Source organism: Myodes glareolus, chromosome 8 (assembly GCF_982192425.1).
Source record: "Myodes glareolus chromosome 8, mMyoGla1.1, whole genome shotgun sequence".
Taxonomy (NCBI): domain Eukaryota; kingdom Metazoa; phylum Chordata; class Mammalia; order Rodentia; family Cricetidae; genus Myodes; species Myodes glareolus.
The window spans coordinates 92426617-92448182 of record NC_142033.1 but is presented as its reverse complement, the minus strand read 5'-3'; the positions used below and the strand labels follow the sequence as shown (position 1 = coordinate 92448182).

The 21566-nt window shown below is 44.9% G+C and overlaps 2 protein-coding genes across 7 annotated transcripts in view; one reads left to right on the top strand and one right to left on the bottom strand.

Moving 5' to 3' along the window:
• Positions 1-17617, top strand: part of Sanbr (SANT and BTB domain regulator of CSR) — a 64612-nt gene extending 46995 nt beyond the window's left edge. For 5 of the 6 annotated variants that reach the window (XR_015002835.2, XR_015002838.2, XR_015002836.2 and 2 more), the window contains 7 exons: positions 617-708; positions 1693-1721; positions 1843-1916; positions 3166-3254; positions 7076-7167; positions 11009-11137; positions 17454-17617. Coding sequence is in view for 1 of the 6 variants with exons in the window: in XM_085692277.2 (XP_085548403.1) it covers positions 617-708; positions 1693-1721; positions 1843-1916; positions 3166-3254; positions 7076-7167; positions 8226-8262 (413 nt within the window). In the remaining 5 variants the exon portion in view is untranslated. Of the gene's footprint in view, positions 1-616; positions 709-1692; positions 1722-1842; positions 1917-3165; positions 3255-7075; positions 7168-8225; positions 9448-11008; positions 11138-17453 lie in introns of those variants that run through there. The other variant, XM_085692277.2, reaches the window with a different exon arrangement.
• On the bottom strand, positions 355-20894 carry LOC146893957 (uncharacterized). The gene is made up of 7 exons (XM_087909491.1): positions 20823-20894; positions 19815-20251; positions 18977-19222; positions 17456-17553; positions 14405-14532; positions 13870-14085; positions 355-674 (listed from the first exon to the last, which is right to left on the bottom strand). Exons 1-5 carry the CDS (start codon positions 20892-20894, stop codon positions 14510-14512), a joined length of 876 nt encoding a protein of 291 aa, XP_087765617.1. The 3' UTR covers positions 355-674; positions 13870-14085; positions 14405-14509.
• Positions 20895-21566: the final 672 nt, after the last annotated feature.

Here is a 21566-nt window from a genome sequence, read left to right as displayed (position 1 = left end):
GCGAGTCCATCCTTCTTGCCTTGAGCCTTTGTTTCCAGATGCCGCCTATGCCCCTTCTCTTCCCATACCCACATTCCACTTCACTCTTGGCCAGAACAGACCCAGGGTATTGACTTAAGAAGGCCACTGTCCAGAACATGACATGTCCCAGTCCTGCCTCCCAAGATCATTCCTACTTTGTGTCCTTCCTGAGCAAACTTCATCGTGAAGTTTTCCATGTGTAGTGATGTCCCTTATCCTCAAAGTGTATTTTCTCTAGGTGATACTAATTTGTTAAATAAAAATCTTGAACTTAGAGGGCAATTCCACTGTCAAATTAGATTGGGAAAAATAATTATGTATCTTTCCATGACATTTTAAGTTAACATACAAAGTAGTAGTTTTATTATGCACTCATTATTTTCCTTGGAAGATTTACCAAGTACAGAGAAGAGCTGTGATTCCAATGGCCCCGTGGAGCAGCTTCAGCTTCACTTCCTCGTGTATTCGAGTTTTGTGCAGACATCAGCATTTTTTTTTCTTAAAGATATAATTGTTGGCTCAACGTTGTTCAGTTTGGACACAGGAGTGACACTGGCAGGGACGGCACTCATCTTATGTCGTCCTTTCTTTCCAGGGAAAAGGGAAAAGCCGAAGAAGTTCACTAAGCAGCCAAAAAAGCAGCTGTCTTCACCCTGCTCTCAAAAGAAAGAAAAGGCGCTGGAGAAGGTAACTGGACAACCTGATGCAGTTTCAGAGTTCATTTAAGAAGTAGACAAGCATGTGTAGCCTACACAAGTCCAAATAGAGAGTGAATAACAGGGACACTAGCAATGTAAGTGGATGAGGATCTGGGAGATACAGGGACCATTGGAAGGTGAGAAGCAGTGCCTGGCTTAGTGTGCGTCCCTCATGTAAAAGGATGGGATGGACACAGGTTTTCCTCCATGTGCATAAACCATCTGTATAGAGCTGCACACACAATTGGTAAGATTAATTGGCACTTTTCATTACACGTGCTGTAGTGCATATTTATAAACAGTAAATCGACCTTTAAAATCAAAGTATCTTTTTATGACCTAAAGCTTTGCTCTTATTTTCCTGCACCGTAGAAGAGATAAAGTTCCAGAGCTGACAGAACAGTAGTAGCTGCAGGTGCCTCGGGAGAAGCCCTGAGCTACACGGCTGTGTGACAGGCTCGGTCTGTGACCGGATGGACCACACATCCATCTTAGCTAACTACGACCTGCGGATGGGTGGGTGGGTTAAGTTTTTAAGAGTTCCAACTTAATAAGCTTAAAGTTCCAAGCTCAGCAGATAGACATTCAGTCTAATTTTTTTCTTGAAGAAGTTTCTTCTCTAGCCTGTTTTACAATGAAGGTCAGATGGAGCTTGTTTCACTATTATAGACCTTGTTGCTGCAAGGCTTGTTTTTATTTATTTATTTATTAAGATGAGGTCTTACTATGTAGCCCTGGCTGGCCTGAAACTTATGGTGTTGGCCAGGCCTTCATCTCATGGAGCCCTGCCTGGGATTAAAGGTGGGCACCACCACTCCCAGCTGTTGCTGCGAGGCTTAAATGAAATAATAGTTTTGGATGCTCGTGGTATAGTGTCTTGTACTCAATAAATGTACATTGTTCTTATAATTAGTTAGAGCACTAATCAATGAATATTCTCTAACTAGATAATGTTTTCTTCTTTTTCTTTTAGTCAACTTCTAGAGATGTGTCTCCTTTCGTGTGAGTATTGGTTCCTTGGTCCAATTGGAAACCCGTCCTTGCTTTGGTTTTGAGACAAGGTCTGTATTGGCTGCACCCTTAAAGCAGCGTCAGTGGTTGTTTCTGTTCATTTGTCCAACAGTGTGAGCATGCAGAAGAATAAGTGGGACGCCACAAGATCCTTGAGGTTCAACCAGGACGCACAAAGAGAAGATGGTAAATTTTGTTATCTGAGTAATATAAAGTTAGGTATAAATACCAATGTTTTTATTGTTATGTCTATATTTTGGGGGTGGTAGGTGCAGGTGAGTGCAGCAACCATTAGAGGCCAGAGAGGGGCATGAGATATTCTGGGGCTAGCGTTATAGGCAGTTGTCAGCTGCTTCATGTGGGCTTGATGCAGATGCTGGGAACCAGACTTGGCTCCTCTTGGAGAAGAGTCTGTGTTCCTAATCCCTAAGCCGTCTCTCCAGCACTGAGTAGTGGTAAAGGCTCCAAAACAAGAACTCAGTGTGCACGGGCTCCAGCCCCAGGCAGAGTGGCATCACTAGGCCATCCAGTTGGTCGCGTGTTGTCTCTGCATCTGTGATTGAGGTCTCTTAGACTTGTTTGTATGTAGAATTTATACTGTAAAAATGACCAAATATGTTTTAAGCTGTCATAGCCTCGTATTCTTACAATAAAATACTAAAAGCTGAGTATTTTATAAAGAACAGTTTATTTAGCTTACAGCTTGTGTGTGTGTGTGTGTGTGTGTGTGTGTGTGTGTGTGTGTGTTTGTGTTTGTGTTTGTGTTTTCAAGATAGGGTTCCTATATGTAGCTTTGGAGCCTGTTCGGGAACTTGCTCTGTAGACCAGGCTGACCTCAAACCCACAGAGGTCCTGCCTCTGCCTCCTGAGTGCTGGGATTAAAGGCGTGCACCACCACCTGAATAGCTTACAGTTTTACAGTACCAGTAAGTATCTCTTTGGCTCTGGTGAAAGCTTCTGGCTTCTGACTACAGTCCCAGTGTGGTGGATGACATTACAGGAAGCATGTTTAGGAGGAAGTAGTTACATGCCAAAAAAGGAAGCAAAAAAGTTTATTTTTGTATCAATGTGACCTTACAGGAATTAAACAGAGTCACATAGTAACTACATTGGTCTCTTCTAGGGCTGGTTTCCCCAATCAGATATCTACCAGGCCCTAGCTCCTAAAGTTCCATCACAGCTGGGATCAGACATGTACCACTTGATCCTCTGGGGACATATTAACCATATCCAGGAATCTGAAAGACAATACAACTGTCTGTATATTAATCAGTTGCTACATGCTACCTTAAATTCTTTACTGATATGTAGAGGTGTGTACCTGAAATGAAGAACAAAATACATTTTCATAAACCTTTGTTGATTATAGTATTTCTAGAAAAATAGGAACTGTGTGATTTTCATGAAAAATAATGGTGTATTTTTTTGCCTACAGATCAGCGGCGGATGTCTGAAATTACAGGGCATCTAATAAAAATGAGATTGGGTGACTTGGACCGAGTCAAATCAAAGGAATCAAAAGAAGTAAGAACTATTTACCAGTGTGTATATTTAAGTAAAATTTTTCTTCCTGGTTTTATTTCATATGAAAAATAGTTAACTGTTGTCTTAGTTAGGGTTTCTATTGCTGTGAAGAGACACCATGACCACAGCAACTCTTATAAGGAAGACATTTAACTGGGGCTCAATTCAGAGGTTTAGCCCATTATCATCATGGTGGGAAGCAGATGTGGTGCTGGAGAGGTAGCTGAGAGTTCTACATCTGGATCTGCAGGAAACAGGAAGAGAGAGTGACATTGGGCCTGAGATTACGTGATAAAGCAAATTATCCTTAAAGTATAGTGTCACACCAAGAGTAGGTTAACTGTGCATTGTTGGTCAAAGTGACTGAAAAAAGTGCTGGATCTGTTCACCTTTGTTTGTCATACCTGGATGTTGTCTCTAAGATAAATGCATCTTGCTGAAAATCAGGACTGCACTGCACGGAATTCTCACAAGAGTTACTGTCAGTCACAGCATTATGTGGCATCGGCGTCTGCATTATAAATGCACCATAGCTCCTAAATAATCCATTTTGTATGTTTTTACTTCCTCATTGGGGTTGTAGCTCATTGGTAGAGTTTATGCATTCTAAATCCAATCTCCAGCAGCAAAAGTAAAATGAAATAAATGGGAACAAATAAGAGGATAGGACAGGATGGAGCAAAAGAAAGGAAATTCACTTACCCATAGAATTTACAAAGGAAAGCAAGCTGTGACCTTCAGTTAGATAAAAATTCCTTAGCAAAAGGGCCTATAGACTTGTGTGCATATATGCACACATACATATGTGCACTACTAAATTAAATGTTCAAAAAATTTTAATTTCTTAGCTTCAACACTGAAGCATGATCCACAAAAGAAAAATTAATCAGAATCCATCAGAACTTAAAGTTCTTCTTTAAAACCACTGTAAAGGAAATGAAAAGACAGCTGGGCTGGGTGATGCGATAGCCAGAGCTGTTCAGTGACACCCTGTCCCCCCCCCAAAAAAAAGAAAGAATAAAAGATTCATAATTGAATGCCAGCCTGGTCCACAAAGTGAGTTCCAGGACAGCCAGGACTGTTACGCAGAGAAACCCTGTCTCAAAAAACAAACAAACAAACAAACAGTTCATATGCAATGACAAACCAAGTGTAAAATGTTTGTCTGATGAATAGGTTTGTGGAAAACAAAGGGGAGAGAAATGATATTGTAATTAAATTATCTCAAAAAAGCTTAGCTCCTCAATAATAAATAAACCAATAAATAGGCAAACTGACCATGGTGGCTCGTACCTTTATCCCAGTACTTGGGAGGCAGAGGCAGGTGGGTCCCTGTGAGTTCCAGGCCAGCCATGGTAACATGTGAGACAGTCTCAAAATAATAGAGGCTGGAGAGATGGCACAGCACTTAAAGGCACTGGCTGCTCTTGTAGAGGACTCTTAAGGACCCATAATCAATTCCCAGCACCCATATGCTATTCACAAACCTCTGTAACCCCAGTTCCAGGGGATGCAAGCCCCTCTTCTGGTCTCCCAGGGCACACTGCACATCTGGTATGCAGGCATGCATGCAAAACACCCATACATAGAAATTGATAAAGTAATTTAAAGTAATAATGAATAAATAAATCAGGCAGAGGGTTAGCCAAACATCCCAAAGGAAGGGATGCAGGTAGCAAGAAAACATGAAAATGCAGCATCATTAGTCATTAGAGAAATACAAAATAGCATCTCTATCAAATGCTGCTTCTCTCTGAACTTTTGTTTAGGTGCTCATGAGGTTGTGAAGCAAATGGACTTCTGTTTAGCTTGTAGGAGCTGTGGAAAATAGTTCAGGAATTTTTTATAAATGCCATTCATTTATAATGTCATTATTCATAATTGTGAAAAATTAGAAAGTCTACAAAATGGTAATGTGACAAGAAAAATTCTGAGATTTCCTGAATTTAATAGGGCTAGAAAAGAGATAGGAGAAGCTTAACTCATAACAAGGTGTATGGTGCATGCCTGTAGTCTCAGCACTCAGGAAGATGAGGGTGGATGGCAGATAGTCACACTGAATAGTCCTAATCGCCAGGCTCAGTGGGCAGTTGTGCCCCAGGACCTGCCCTTTCTTTTTCTCTAATTTCTGTGGCAGCTCAATAAAACCATCTTTCAAAGAACCCTCAGGCTTAAGGGGTTTTGATTGCTAGGGATGTAACTGAGTTTATAGAATGCTCACCCAACATGCTTAAGGCTCTGGGTTTGCTCCCCAGCCCACATAAACCAGATGGGTGGTGCAGTCCCCATACTCAAAAGATGGAGTAGAAGGATCACAAGCTTAAGGTTGTCTTTGGTTGCATAGTAAGTTTAAGACCAACCTAGTCTACATGGGACCCTCCCTAAAGGGCAAGAGGAGTTCAGAGTTTAGCAAATAAACTATACATGTTGTTTTTTTTAATTATACATGTTGTTTTTTTTAATTATAAACTGATTGACCTAGTAGCTCAGACTTCTTATTAACTCTTATAACTTATATTAGCCCATTATTCTTGTCTATGTTAACCACATGTCTCAGTACCTCTTTTGGCAAGACAGTGACATCTTGCTTCCTCTATGTCTGGGTCACAACTACAGACTGAACTTTCCTATTCCCAGAATTCTCCTGTTCTCGTTGCCCTGCCTCTACTTCCTGCCTGGCTACTGGCCAATCAGCATTTTATTAAAATACGATTGACAAGATACAAACCATTGTCCCACAGCACTCCGCCCCAAATCCAATCTCCTTTGTTTAGCTTTTCTCCTGACCATTATCCATAATAACTTGTAACCTACATTCTAAACAAAGGAAAATACCCATAGTTCATTTGTTGGGAATGTGGTGTAGTTTTCCAGGATACTTCCTGCTGGTTGGGGGTGTTGATAATCTTATGGGTACCTAAAGAAAATTTTGAATTATAAAAAAGTCCTGACTGGAGTATCCAGTGAGGCTTGATCATCTCAGGCAGCAGTTTTGAATCTGTTCTGGATGTAGAACTCAGACATCTGGGTCATTCACTCCTATTGGAGATTTCTCGGGTGGGGGTCTTCCTAAATCAAACCTGAGTTTTCTTAATCTGGAATGAATCCATAGCCTCTCATTTCCTGTGGAAATAAAAGCAAAACCTCTTCTCCAAAGTAACATACCTTTTGACTTCAATTTTGAAGTCAAGATATTTTAAAAATACTTATCTTGGATTGATTCAGCAGCATTTATAAACAAATATCTTTTAGTAGCTGTTTTGCTCCTTCCTCAGCATTCAAACAATTCAAAGAGAGCATAATAACATACAGTATCCAGACACTCTGTGTGTTTTCCATCTTTATGCGGCTTTTTTTTAACTCTATTTCTTTTATTTCTGTTTTTAATTTTTGGCTTTTTGAGACAGGGCTTCTCTGTGTATCTTTGTCCTGGAACTCACTCTGTAGACCAGGCTGTCCTTGAACTCACAGAGATTTGTCTGCCTCTGCCTCCCAGTGCTGTGATTAAAAGCATCAGGGTTTAGCAAATAAACTACATTTTTTAAAAAAATAAAAATGGAGGCTGGAGAAACCACATAGCGGCTAAGAACTGCATGAGTGCTGGAGCTCAGAGTCCAGCCCCAGACAAGAGCCACTGTGTCCCTGTGCATTTGTCAAAACCCAGAACCCTGTACTAAATGGTGTCTTACTATATGTACTACTTCAGAAGCCTGAGCTTATAGACCAAAAATAAATCACTTCCTAAATTTAGAAGTGTGTTTTGTTATGGGGCAGTCTTTCCTTCCTTGAAGGTAACTCAACTTTGCTTCTTTACCCCACAGTTTGCAGGAGGTATCTACTCTAGGCTTGAAGCTCAAGTCAAAGCCTCCGCGCCTGGCAGTGCCCGGCAGAACAGCGCAGACAAAAACCCCAGGTAAATCAGCAGGAGCAGCAGGAGGCCTCTGGCTCCGCAGAGTAAACCCTGTGAGCACTAAAGCACATAGTATGACTTCCGTTCCTTATTTCAGCAAATCAGAACGCTTTTTAACAAGTCGTGAACACAAATTTTCATGAACATAAAAGGCTTAGTTTTCTTTAAGTTTTCTATTTATTGAGCCAGCTACATTCGAGTTGGCCATTCTTGTCCACAGTCTGGAGGTAAAAAGCTCTCCTAGTAAGCTCGCCACATGTGCTCTCCAACACCAAGTGACGGCGATAATGCGCTAGGAGCAGCTACAGTGCAGCTGTGGGCTGGCGAAATTGTCATACTGTGTAGATTGTGTTAGGGTTACTGTAGGAAGTCACTGAACCTTTCCTGTCCCCTCCCCCACCTCCTTTCTCTGTCCCCTGTAGTGTGGAAGTAGGCAGAGTGTGCTGCAGAGTGGAGGGTCGATTATTCTCTGGCTGTGACGTGGTCAGTGGCCTCTACGTCTGACATAGGCTTTGTTATCCCGAAAGTCTCTTGAGCATCAGTCCTAAGCCTTTATCCTGCCCGAGGGGACAGAGCTGCCTAGGTCGGCCCTTTCTTTACCAGAAAGTCCCCGAGTGCAGTCACATCTTCTCTCTTGTGCCATTGGCCATCACTGACTCTCTGTTAGGACTTAAGGTGCTGAGGCGTGAACACAAGTATTAGAGACGCTGTGAGCCTAGATCTGCACAGCTGGACTCGGCCCCAGTCGCTGTGCTGGGTTCACCCAGAGCAGCCGTGCCTACAGCTGCAGTTCTCACGGCTCTCATTCCAAGTGTCCGCCTGTTTCCCCGGAGAAACGCTGCTGTGTTTCCTCACAGTGCTGCGCCTGGCCTGTACTGTGCAGTTCACATACGAGATTCTCTCTCAAAGTAATTTTTAGGTTTGAATTCCAATTGCGTCTCACTGATGAGCGGCACACAGTGTCGCTGAGTGTTGGTATTGTCAAGCGGACAGACTCAGGCAACAACCACCACCGTCTGTTCCCGAGGAGCCTGACTTTCTTTTCTGTTTAAACAATCCAGGTCTAAAAGTCGTTTTGGCCAAGGGCGTCCTGCATAAAGCACCCTTAAACATAAAAAGACAGAAGGCACACTCCTGGACATCCGAAATTGTTCATTTCCTGAAGACCTTCAAAACCATGACTTCTAGGTGTTTTATTGGTTATTCCTGCAAACCGCGTAAATCATGCCGAGACAGATATATAGTTAGGCTTCATTAAAACCTAACTGTAAATATAAATTTTTATATACATTTTTCCTTGTATAATTCTAGGCTGTGTAGAAAATAATTACAAATTTTACATAGTTAAGATTCCTAATATTTGTTACCCTTTGTTTATTTGAAAGAGAAAAGACCTAAATTGTCAAATGACTGAGTTTTGGAAAGACCTTAAGAAATGAAGGGTTGCAGTTGGTAGTGTTACCGTGCATGTGTGCTGATCGCCATTGTGTGGACTTAAGTCTTAGGAATAGCATTGAAAGTGAGTTCTGTTTGATGATATCCAGTGATGTGAAAGTAGGTCTATGTGAATATGAAGCATGACAGAGCTTGACGCCGCATTGAGTTTCAAGATGAGGTTTTTTCAGTATCATGTTGGTCCAGACGCATCCATCTTTCAAGGCTTACTATGTGGAAAGTGCAGTGTTAATTTGTTTCTTTCAGTTCTTCATGCTTCTGTGTTGGTCATCTGAGCCTGAATTCTGGTCATTAGTTTCTCTTCTGTGAAGCTAGTGGCATCCCAAATTTCCAAGAATAGCCTGTGATGGTTTAGGGCAGAATTGTTTCGGTTCTGTAACATTTGCTTGTATGGTTCTCTGACCCAACAATTACAATCGCTGGTTACCTAGGAGTGTCTTAAAATTCCCAGATAGATTAGATGCCTGGAAATTTCATACATTCAAGAAAAATAAAATCAACTATTTTGTAGATCATGTTTTAATTTTTTCTAGCCAGGTACATAGCATACCCAGGAAATTTTGTTCAGACTGTAAGCATGCACTAATCAGGTGTTTGGAGATTATTCAGAGAGCAGGCCTTGGTGATATGGGACAGAACAGTTCAGGTCACACTCAGTTCACACAAAAAGAAATTAGAATTGTTAGTGTACCGTTTGGTTGTTATATGAAGTTCAATTATTTGATAATTATGTTTTTAATGTCTGATTTTGTTATATATATATTTCAGTCATCTGATACTGTGGAAATAGCTTATACCATATTTATTTTTAAAAAGTATTTTTTAATACACGATGTGTGGGTCTCATTATTCGTCAGCTTTGCATTTGGCTGCTGGTCTCTGATAGCAGGGTTTGGATGTGTGTGTGAACAGGCCTATTGTGATCAGCGTGATTCGAAGGGAGCCTGCTTTGGGATTTTCACTGATGATAAAGTCCCGAGGGGACTGTTGCTAACAAACCAGACTTTATTATAGTCTGACTCTATACAAAATATGTCTGTGATACATGGACAGGCATCTCCTCTGCCAAGGATTTTAAGGATTTCTTTACATTAATTCTGAGTTTATACTTCTTTAATCGAAATAAATGGCAATGACAAAAACCGTGTAGAAAGTCCCTTGATCTGCCTGGTTCTACTCTCTGAGAAGTCTGGAGTGCTCTGTAGTCTACATATTGCCTGGAAAATGAGCGGTGTACGAGGTGAGAGGCTGAGGTTTCACAGTTATCATTGGGGTGTGATGGCAAACCCCGTCACTCTGGAAACTGAAGTAGGAAAATCCCACACTCAAGACCTGTCTCAGAACATTTAGTCAAACATTTAAGGCCTGAAATACCACAGAGGGTCTGGGCGTGCAGCTCAGCAGCAGAACACTTGCCTACAGTAGAACAGGTACACAGGAGCCTGGTTTGCGCCCCACTAACAGGCGTGAGTGGAAACAGCGCATGAGTGATCTGGCCACAGTGCCAACTGCATTGCATGAACCAGTAGACTTCACTGTACTCGTTCCTTTTCTTCTGAATGTTTAGTTGGGAACTGTGAGCTATATAATTATTTTAGAAGCTGAGGCTGAAGCTGTCATATTTTTTGCTGATGGCATATTTAAATAAGCATTAAAAAGCCTTTTTTCTCCAAACTGGGCAATAATTCTTCGGCCAACCTCTAGCTAGCATTCAGCAATGGTTCTGCCTCTCCCAGGCCAGAGGCGCTGTGTTATCTGGCTAGTACAATTCTGATGGCTTAGTTCCTCCAGTCTCCCTAAAATGTGGTTGGTAGAGGAAGCTAATCCTGGGATAATGTTACAGAATTATTGGGAGCGAGCAAGTTAATAGGTGTAAATTATTAATCCAGTAATTTCTGACTTATAGAAATCGTTCCATAAATATCATCTATTGTTGCATTGATATTGTTATTTGTTTGGAAGAAATTTTCAAATTCTTTAAGGCAAAAGTTAATTGTACCTCTTTCTATAATTTGAGTTTCTATGGGGGAAGTTTTTCAATTACTGGCCCCACTCTGCTCTTGGCTGTAACTTCCTGTCTGCCAGGCTGTGTTCAGAATTGAGCCCAGTTTCTCCATGGCGCTGGTCTCTGTGCTGTCACTGTGGCCCTGGGTAGTGTCTTCGCGCTGTGCTCTAACAAGGACCACTGATGTTTTCTCTAACAGTGTACTCGCGTTTGGACCTAGAAAGGAAGCTCCTGAATCTGTTTCTCTCCATCTCACCACCCCACCTGTCATATCTGAGTTCTACAAAAGTTTTGTCTCTCCTGGCTGCCACCCTAACTTTGTGTAATCTGTTACCCAGGGCCTTATGTATGAGTAACTGTGTGTTCACACCTTACTTTTCACAGTTGTCACTATGCTTTAATCCACCCAGCCACCCAGGATGAACACAGCCTCATTGCCTAGATTTGCAAGTTCCTACTTTCCCACCTTCTCCTCTTACTGGCCACATCCCAGCTACCTGTTCTTCCCAATGAGTAAGTGCATTTTCACTTCTATGTGAGCTATTCCCGCAGTCTGCAAGGCTGTCTGAGAACCACATTTGGGTTAGATGTCACTGTCTCGTGGGGATCCTTTCCACTGCCAGTGTAAACAACACTCCCATCCTGTCAGAGTTTGCTTCTGCCGGTGTCTGACATGTGTGTGGCGTCTCCCAGTGTAAAGCCTGAGCCCCAGTCTGACTACCTTAGTGTGTCACAGTGTACAGTGATTAGAAGATGACACCAAGCTGCGTCTCTCTGGAGGTCACCGTGGTCGTCCCAACATGGCAGCAATGTCCTTCGCCTCATCTAGATTCTCATCATCTCAGGATGGGTCACTCAGAGTTCCCTGTAGACCCACACTGAGTTCTGCTAGAACCTGCCAAAATCAGCTTAAGTTATAAGCAGAGTGGCTGTCCACATAAGCCACAGTTGTGACCATGTGACCTCTCAACAGCTTCTACACGTGGGTGCTTGTGTGATGAATAGACAGGCGCCGTGGCATTTTCAAGGAAGAGGCCGTGAACCTATAGGCCTCTCTCAGTCTCACCACAGTGATTATTTATGGAGCTTCCGTCTTCCTCCTTTGAGATGGAGTCGCTCACTCACTTGGAGCTTGCCATCTTTCTGGTCTATGAGAGACCCAGCACTACAATTCCAGGTAGACACAGCCATATTCAGATGTTTATATGGGTTCCGGGGATCTGAACTCAGGTCCTTGTGATTGCTAAACAAGCCGTCGAGCTAATCCACCAAAGTGAGCCTCATGTGACTTTTTCAGACAGAGTTTCTCTGTGTAGCCCTAGCTGTCCTGGAACTAGCTCTGTAGACCAGGCTGGCCTTGAACTCACAGAGATCTGACTGCCTCTGCCTCCTGATTGCTGAGATTAAAGGTGTGCTCCACAACCACCTAGCACATACAATCATTTTCTACCCTTATATTTCATCCACCTTTTTTTCTTACATTTTTATAAAAATAATATGTAAAGTTTGGGAAGTGGGTCAGTTGGTACTTGATGCATAAGAAAAAAGATCAGAGTTCAATCCCCAGAATCTGTGTAGAAAAACTAGGTATGATGTCGGGCTTGTGTTTGTAATCTCAGCAACTGGGGAGACAGGGAAAGGCAATTCCCCGGGACTCAATAGCCAGTCAAGCCAGCCTTCTATTGAGAGACTTTGTCTTGAAAAACAAGGTGGATGGAGCCTAACTTCCACACATCTGCACACGTGTATGCTGTCACACACCCGTGCAACACACACATATACTCATATTTAAAATGAACAAGCAGAATCTTGGAGGTGATGCCTTTGAGTCCAACCAGGTTCAGGTAACGAATGTGGGAAAGGAAAGATCGGAGTGGAAAGCGGCCAAAAAGCACAGCTAAGAAGTCCCACAGGCATTAGCACGTACATGCATGCACAAACAAGTATACTAACACTGCTGACAGTCTTGAGAAGGGTGGCCCATCACTCATGAGGAACCCCTCCCCCAAGACCCGCCCAGGAGCCCAGGAGCCCTGAGGGCAAAGATGGTGCTCAGCCAGCCAGACACTGCAGCAAATTGTCTTCCAAAGGTCAGAATAGACAAAAGAATATGGGTGTGTGTGAGTGTGAGTGAGTGTGAACAAAGTGCTCATGCGCATCACCATCGTGCACAGGACAATATTCTTACCTACTTCTTTATGGGTAAACAGACCCACAGATGGCAGCTTGTCTAAGGGCAGTAATACATACACATGATTTTGCAGCGTACTCGGTGACACTGTTACTAGCCATCAGTGTGTGTAGCACACGTGGATATGCAGCCTGACACGTAGTAAGTGTTAAGTTTTTCTGGCCGACAAACCTCTCCGCCAACGCAATAATCCAAGTTAGACCAAATCAAACAATTAGAAGAAGCCCAGGCTTAGTGGATGCCAGCACTCTCGGAAAAACACAAAGAGGGGGAAAGGAGAACCAGAAGGACCGTGTGTTCCTTCTCTGCTGGGGGGCAGTTAAAATAGTCTGTGGGAGGGAGTGGTCTGGACCCTCCCGGGGAGGGGCCACCTTTTGGCGGGCTTTCTTAGAGGTGGAGTTTGGATTGAGGCAACTCCCAGGGGAGGGGCTGAGGTGACCTTCCGACCAACAGTGAGCCCTCAGAAAGACTGCTTCTTCAGACTGCAGAGATTTGGTCCTGCCAGTTCTGGAGGGTGGTGCTGTGCTCTAGGCCTGCCTTGCTTACCTCCCGGTTCTGTGCCAGGACACTGAGGCAGGCTAGCGGCCTCCAGCTCTGTCAGAACTGTTCTGTATGTGTAAGAAACAGCCCAAACAAACATGGCAGTTTACATATTAATTTTGAGTGAAATTGTTGATTGTTTGAAACTCTATTCCTATCTATGATTAATATATTTCCTCTAATTTAATAAATTAACAAAATTAATTCTTTAGTAAGAAATGTAGTCAATCACCTGTCTGAATTTTACTTTACATCAGGAATAAATTTGTGGGAGAAATCTTTATCGTGTACCGCCTTAGCCGCAGTCAGTACTGGACCTAAGTTTGTGGTGGTTTGCATTGCTTTTTAAATTAGGCCTCATTTTGTCTGGCAGGTAGGTGCTGGGACTCTTCTAACAGTGGCTCTGGAACTGGGGGTGACATTGTATTTTAAAGCTCACAGAAGGTTCTTGTTCAGGTGGAGTCAGAAGCACACTGATGTTTGACGTGGTCATGTTTAAATGACAAGCACTCACCTCCACCACAAACGTGCTCAGGAGCATAAGATCTCAGGAAATCGTGGACCCTGCTGCCAGAGCCTCGCCTTGAGGGACTGTGGCCTGGGTTATGTGCACATTCAGTTTTCAGGGTTGGCTTTACGCAAGTGTGCATGTGTGAACTGTCTGTAGCAGGAAGCAGAGTTCTGTGGATGTAACTGGTGAGAGAGAAATTGCCAGGACACACAGAGAAGTCTAGAAGGAAAGCAGAAGAGAGCAAGGGAGGCTACTTAACCACATTGCCATTACAGTCTGAGCCCTTCTGACGTCAGACTCGCCCACTATGAGACTGGTGGCTCTGCATGTGTCTATTACAGGTTCTGTAAGCATATTCTCTAATCATCTTAAACAATAAAGGATAAAATACTTAAATTGTTCAGATTAATTGAAATAAGTCATAGCAGACAAATCAGTTCAAACACTTTAAAAACCAAATGTTCTTTCTTTCAGCGAACACTTGTATTAACTTAGAAAAGCCATAACCTCTAATGTATAAAACTGAGTTCCAGCTTACCTAGCCTTCCAGTCTGCTTTCGAACCTGCTGGTTGCCTGACTTCCATCCTCATTCTGTCCACCAAGGTGGGAAAGACACACAAATGTGGGAAACGCAGGGCCGATTTACCCCAGGATGTCCATAGACGCTGTTTCAGAGATGGGACGAAGGGAGAGTTATGGGAGAACACAGCCTCAATGCACCCACCAGCTAGTAACCCAGCAGAACAGCATTAGAGATTATAGTAGAAATAAAAACATCCCCACACACCCATCCTGTTGCAGATAATCTTTTACCTCTTCCCTCCCCCAAGTAAACCTTTCACTGAATTTTCTATTTACTGCGCTGACGCCTGTCATTATGTGCCTCCATAGTTTGCATCCACAACAGAATGGTGTGTGCAACCTTCATGTAATGACTCATATTGCACACATCCTTACACAGATCCGAAAGTATACTTTTAGAGGAATACATCTTGATACAGGTAGCTGAAACTTATTCACTCAGTAGTATTCTAGTTTAGCAATCTCCCAAAATACATGTATCTGTTTCTTGTTAGTAAATGTTGATGTTATGTTTCAGGCTTGGTTTTGGTTTTATTTTTTTTTAAGTAATGTCTTATTATGTGGCCCAGGCTGGCCTCAAGCTTGCTACCTGGCCCAGGCTGGCTTCTAACCCACGCTCCTCCTGTCTCAGTGTCTGGGGTGCTGGGGTTACAGACATGTGCCGCCACACCTAGCTTCAGTTTCTTCCCCTTAACATTCCAGTAAAAACCTCTAAAAATTCTTTTTGTGAATATATTGGTTAATGGATTTGCATGTCAGCAGTTTGTCAAGTTTTCCTCCTGAGTTGTTCCAGCATGGGTGCCTACCAGCAGCACCTGATGCCCCTGTTCGCCAGCCACAGCAGTTCTGCCAGTCAGGATGGTCCTGTTGCAGTAATAACACAGAATCTCAGCAGTGTAGTGCAGAGTCCTAGGCTCTGCTCGTCATGGTCACTAAGGGGCAGGGATGAAGGCTCCCTCCGACACTGACCTACTGAAGCAGGGGAAAGACACTTACCAGGCTCAGCTGCAGCCCATGAAGTCCCTGCATAGAAATACACTTTGATTTTAACTGAGCCAAACCAGGCCCATTGCCGGTCTTAACTTCTTAGTCCCCATTCCTCCCCTCAGGGTGCTACTATTTGTAAGTTTTATTACAAATATCACAGGTCCTGACAAACTGCAGTTCTCACTAGTCCAGAGAAAATGAGTGTCATCGTTGTTTGGTGACTTACTTAGGGGGGTTAAGTGTATGCTTGTATGTTTATTGGTCACTTGGGTTTCTTCTAATTCTTAATCCATTTGTGCAGCTCATAACAATTAAATAAGCTAATTTATTAAGAGATTTATTTCTCTTAGCACTAGAAACCAAACTCTAAGATAAGCTCGTGCTGTCTAGTGAGGGCCCCTGAACTGCATCCTCGTGCAGGAGAATGTGGAAGACAGGCTCAGCCAGTACTAGGTCATGTCTCTGTTAGGACCAGAAAGCTGAGTGAGGTAGCGCGTACCTCTAATCTCAGCATTTACGCAGGAGGATGGCAAATTTGAAGCCAGCCTGGGCTATGCAGTAAGACTCTACCTTAAAAAAAATCAAAACAAAAACATTTCTTAATACTATCAAATTGATAGCAGCTAGGTTTAGTATGGGACAGATGTGTTAGGGTCTAAAGAGCATCTGCTTTCCTGCTGAGCCTTAAGGCTCACTATATGCCTACGAGTGGTCTGTGTGCATGCCGACCCTTTATTAGTAACATGGATCATGCATACCTAGACCTTTCAGAATGCGGTATCTCTTTGCATTTTGTTTAAGGTTGTTAACGATTCATAGAAGGTTTTTTCCTCTGTTTTTGTTTAGTTTTCCGTGTTATGAGATGGTATCCCAGGATAAGCCCAGAACTTACAGCAGCTCTCCTGTTTGTTCATTTGTTTGTTTGTTTGTTTTCGAGGCGGAATCTCACTGTGTAGCCCTGGCTATTCTGGAACTTACTCTGTAGACCAGCCAGCCTCAAACTCAAACATCTACCTGCTTCTGCCTCTCGAATGCTGGGACTAAAGGTATGCACCACTCCACCTGGCAATGGGTCTTGACCTTCAAAATCATTTTTATAGGCATGAGCCAACATACCTGGAGGAAGTTAATTTAGACTATAATTAAATATATTAACTTTTCCTCTTTATGATTCCATCTCTTTAAGAAGCCATTTTTGTTCCTGATATTTACTGTAATGTTTGCTTTCAGAAGTTTTGAGATTTATCTTTTTCATATTTAGGTGTAATGCTGTCAGGAGGCTGTCACTAGACTTGATGAGATTATCCTGGGTCTTGAATTGTGTTTGGTGTGAAATAGAGACCTAATTCTTTCCTCTGTTTATAGAGCTGTTCTGGCACCATCCCTGACTCCCTTCACAGTGACTAGCAGACAGCTGCCCGACACAGGATATGTCTGTGCACGTGTGCGCTCTGTCAGGGTTCTTTGGTTGGATTCCTTTCTCTGTCCAGGCCTGTGGTAGTTTCATTAGGATGTATTTCTTTGTGTGTGCGAGTGTATGCATGTGTGTGCAGTACCCACAGAGGCAAGAAAAGGGCATGTGATTCCCTAGAGCTGGAGTTACAGGAAGCTGTGAGTCCCTGACTTAAGAGCTGGGAGGGAATCAGATTCCAGTTCCCTGCAAGGACAGCAAGTGCTCGTGACCAGTGAGCGGTCTATTTAGTTCTGGATTCCCGACACTATAAATGCCTTTCAGCTTATCTGTGTTAGTAGTCCATCTTCTTCTCAGTAGTTTACGTTGTTTATATAATAGAGTGTGAACAGACCATAGTAGGGAAGCAAAAACTATTCTAGGATTCTCAAGAGAGGTTTTACTGTAAAAGGAACTGGCTGAAAGGACTTAAAGAAATGTTAAACTAAAGGAGATGGTAAGGCAAAAGCTGAACTAACAAAAGAAAGCAGTTAGAATCATTAGAACCTAGAAGCTCAGAGGAGGAACTTCCAGAGGTGTGATTCTGATAAATTCCGAATTTTTCAGACCTGCGAGATGGCTCAGTGGGTAAAGGCTCCTGGCACCAAGCCTGACGGCCTGAGTCGACCCCAAGAACTGACTCCACGTTGTCCTCTGGCCTCGACTTCTGTGCCATGACATACACACATACACACACCAAATAAAAATGTAATTTAACACTTTAAAAATAAGTTCTCATTTTCTTCTGGTACCTAAATGAATACTTTATACATTCACATAGAAAAAATAATTTGTTAGAACGGTTAAAGAAAATTCAGTTTGGTGACGAGGTACAGACTAGCCCGGTAGGGGTGAATATATAATATCTGAGTCTGCACCTCTGGGAGGCTGGGACAAGGATTACTACAAGGCCAGCCTCAGCTACACAGTAAGTTGCAGGGCAGCCTGGGCTAGAGTGAACCCCGTCTAAAGAAAGAGAACGCTGCACAGTCTAAACTGAATGGCGACTGGTGACAGAGACATGGTCGGGGCTTGTGCTCAAGTCTAGCAAAGGGAAACATGATGTCTTCCTCCTGACTGCAGGCCTGCAGCGGGGAAGCGGTGCCTGAGTTCTGTCCTGCTGACAGGCCAGTCCATGCTCAGGGACATCTATCGGGAGCCTTTCCTGAATTCTCGCTCCAGGTCAGAATGAGAGCACAGCACGTGAGTGCGGTGTATCCCAGGCTTGTGACTGTCTGGGGACTGTCTGCTCCGTGAGCGTCAGGGAGTCTTTCCATTGAGTTCAGTCTCACCCGAGCCCTGGCTTAAACATCAGAGGTTAGCCCCCAGTGTCGTGCTCCCACCAGGAAACTCCAGATTAACTCTACAAAGGGGGATAGAGAATGAGGGGTCCCTGTGGGGAAACAACCTGGGGGAGGAAAACCTCCATCAGAGATGGACAATTGGGACCCCAGCCGCGTCAGGTGGGAACCATTGTTCCTTTGTTGGGCTGTGTCATTTTCTTTGGTCTTAAGTGGAGGAACCAAGGTATAACTTTAGACTTAAGACTGTCTTACTAAGCACACAGCTCCTCGAGGATGGCACTACCCTGGGAAGCTGGAGAGATGCCGTGGTGCTATTGTGTACCTCTCTAATGTTCTTAGGACAGCTGTGCTCTGCCGCACACATAAGCCTCTGGGTGATAAGAAGAAGATTTCTCAAAATTCTAAAATTTTCATGAAAATAATTTTTAAATGGAATTTTGAATATCTGAAAAAGAAAGCAAAGTCAAACACAACCTGTATGACTGACAGATCCCTGAGACAAGCTCGAGAACGTAATGTAGTGTGTTACAGAGTCGGCATCTCACCCCAGGACAGCTTCTAATGAGCAGCACCAGAACAGCTGAATTCGGCATTCGGGAAAGATGCGGGTCATGGCAGACTCCGTGTGCTTTGCTAAGTAGGATAAAGTCCACCTGGGCCAGAGAACCGTACATAGCGGACGAGTGCTGGGTGAAAGCACTGCTCTTTTCACTACAGAAGACAAGCAGGCGGTAAGTGAAAAATACCAGAAGAGACAAAGCCTAATGGAAAACTGCTCCGGCACACCTGTAATCCCGGCTGCTCCAGCACGCCTGTAATCCCGGCTGCTCCGGCACGCCTGTAATCCCAGCTGTGCTGGCACTCCTGTAATCTCTGCTGCTCCGGCACGCCTGTAATCCCGGCTGCGCCGGCATGCCTGTAATCCCGGCTGCTCCGGCACGCCTGTAATCCCAGCTGTGCTGGCACTCCTGTAATCTCTGCTGCTCCGGCACGCCTGTAATCCCAGCTGCTCCGGCACGCCTGTAATCCCAGCTGAAGCAGAAGAACTGTGGAGTCAGAGGCCACCCTGGTCCATACTGAGTTCTGCACCGGCTTGGCCACAGTGACCACCCTCTCAAAAATCAGGAAGGTAAGACAGTTCACAGGAGAGCACAGGTCCAAAAGAAACAGGATGCAGGTTAAGGACCCTGAAATACCTGCTCTCGCCTGCTTTAGCATTTATTGCTGTGATAAACATGACGATAAACACGGGGAGGACATGGTTTCTGCCCTCCCACAGCTCACAGGGCACACTCCTCAGGGAAGTCGGGGCCGGAACTCTAGGCAGGAACCTGGAGGCAGAAGTGGTTTGGCCTAATTAATTCTGGCCAGAATTGTAAATCCTAGTGGAAACATTTTTTTCTCTTTTAACTTTTATTGATTCTTCTTGGATTTCACTTCATGCATTTTGATCCCACTCAGCTCCCCTCGCATCTGCCCTCTGCCCTTGCGACCCACCCAAAACAAAACCAAATTTAGGAGAAAAACTAGGCAAAACAAAGAAAACGTGTCCGTGTGTGTGTGTGTGTGTGTGTGTGTGTGTGTGTGTGTAGCTGCGGTGTGCCCGTTGAGTGGCACAGCTTACCCTTTAGTCCGCTCATCTTGCAAATGCTCATTTTCTCGAGTCTTGATCAGGTTGGAGGCCTCTGGCCTCGGCTCCCCCACCAATAATGAGCTCTCACTGGGGCTTCTCTTGGATATCCTGCTGTCCTGTGTCGTGGAAACCCTGTAGTGTTGGATCTCTAAGTCCATCTCCTTCACATGCTCCAACAGTTCATAGATGAGGTGGATGTTGGGGTGGGCCAGCTCATAGCCTGGTTCTGGGCCTGGGATCTGGGTGGTAGCTGGACTGGTCAGCTCGCTAGCTCTCCCTCCTCTGCACTTCCTGGATGAGCTCCCCAGCTCGCTAGCTCTCCCAGTGCTGCCTGCCTCAAGGGGCGGAGCCAGTTCTGCTCTCTGGCCCTCGGGTCCAGCCCACCTGCCCTCACACCACCAGGGCCGGCTCCACTGTCTTTGCCCAGGCTAGGTGCAGGGCCAGCGGGGGTGGGACCAGCTCTCCTGCCCCTGTGCCCTCAGGGCTGGCTCACCTGTGCGTGCACCCAGGTCAGGTACAGAACCTGCTCTCCTGCGTGCTGCAGACGGTAGGGGCAGGGCTAGTTCTCCCACTCTTGTGACCCCAGGGCTAGTTCTCTCTCCTGCCGCGGGTAGCAAGGGTGGAATCTTTCCTTCACCCGTGCCACCTCATGGCAGATGAGGGGTAGGGGTGACTTAATCTCACTCCCTCAGGGCTTGCTCACCTCCATTCCTCACTCTAGTGTGCTGCTGCCAGTGAGGGTCAGGGCTAGCTGTCCCCCTCTTGTGACCCCAGGGCCAGCTGCAGGTGGTACCAGGTGAAGCCGGGAGGGCATCTCTCACCCATGCCACTATATGGCAGACAAGGAAGATTCATCTGCATCCCTGACCCAGAGCTCAGCTCTTGTGTGCTGCCCTGGTGTGGTCCACGCCTGTGGTGATGGGTGGGGCCTGTGGTGATGGGTGGGACCATCTTTCCTGAGTGAGACCGGGTCTAGCTCTTTTGCCTCAGTAGACATACAGCAAAGGGCAGGGTAGCTATCCCAGGGTTGGTGAAGGCAGAGCTTGCTTGAAGGTTGGTGAAGCGGATCATGGTTCCAATGATCCCCTCTGCTAACACAGGCCACAGACATCACAGAACCACTGATCCAGACATGGCCCTAGGCGGCAGCCCAGGCTCGGGTGTCTGCTCGAATGTCTGAGTGACCAGCCACCTGGATCAGTGTGGCCCTGGCAGCAGCATTGGCCTTAGACACTGACACGGTCTCAGGTGGCTGACCAGACCCCAGTCATCTGCACAACCCTCCGTGGTAATAAGAGCCATGGACACCAACTCAGACCCGGACTGCTGCAGGACCGCGGACCCAGGCATGGCCTTTGGCAGCAGCCCTGGTCTAGATAATACCATGGCCTCGTGTGACAGCACTGGCCACCCAAATAGGCTTTGCCCCAGCAGCGGCACAGCCCTTGAATACCAACATGGTCACAGGTTGTGGCCTATGCCATGGGCATCCATGTGGTCTTTGGTGGCAACATGGGCCAGGGACATCAACACAGACCACAGACCCAGACATGGTTCTTAGCAGTGGCCTGGGCCAGGATGTCCCTGCGCTGGTGACATCTGAGTGGCAGTGTAGGCCACTGGGATTGACGTGGCCCCTGCAGCAGCATGGCCCTTGGATGTCAACATGGCTCCAGGTGGCGGCCAATTCTTCAGGCCCTCAGTGGTGACAGTAGCCACAGGCGTCAACACAGCCCCCTTGGC

Excerpts from the sequence above, each read along its gene's own strand:
- LOC146893957 (XM_087909491.1), bottom strand. The coding sequence starts at position 20,894 with ATGATCCGCTTCACCAACCTTCAAGCAAGCTCTGCCTTCACCAACCCT. Across the intron at positions 17,554-18,976 it reads TGGAGCAGCCGGGATTACAG|AAGTCGAGGCCAGAGGACAA; the intron begins GTGTGCCGGAGC and ends GTCATGGCACAG. Across the intron at positions 14,533-17,455 it reads CCCACTGAGCCATCTCGCAG|CGTCTATGGACATCCTGGGG; the intron begins GTCTGAAAAATT and ends TCTCTGAAACAG.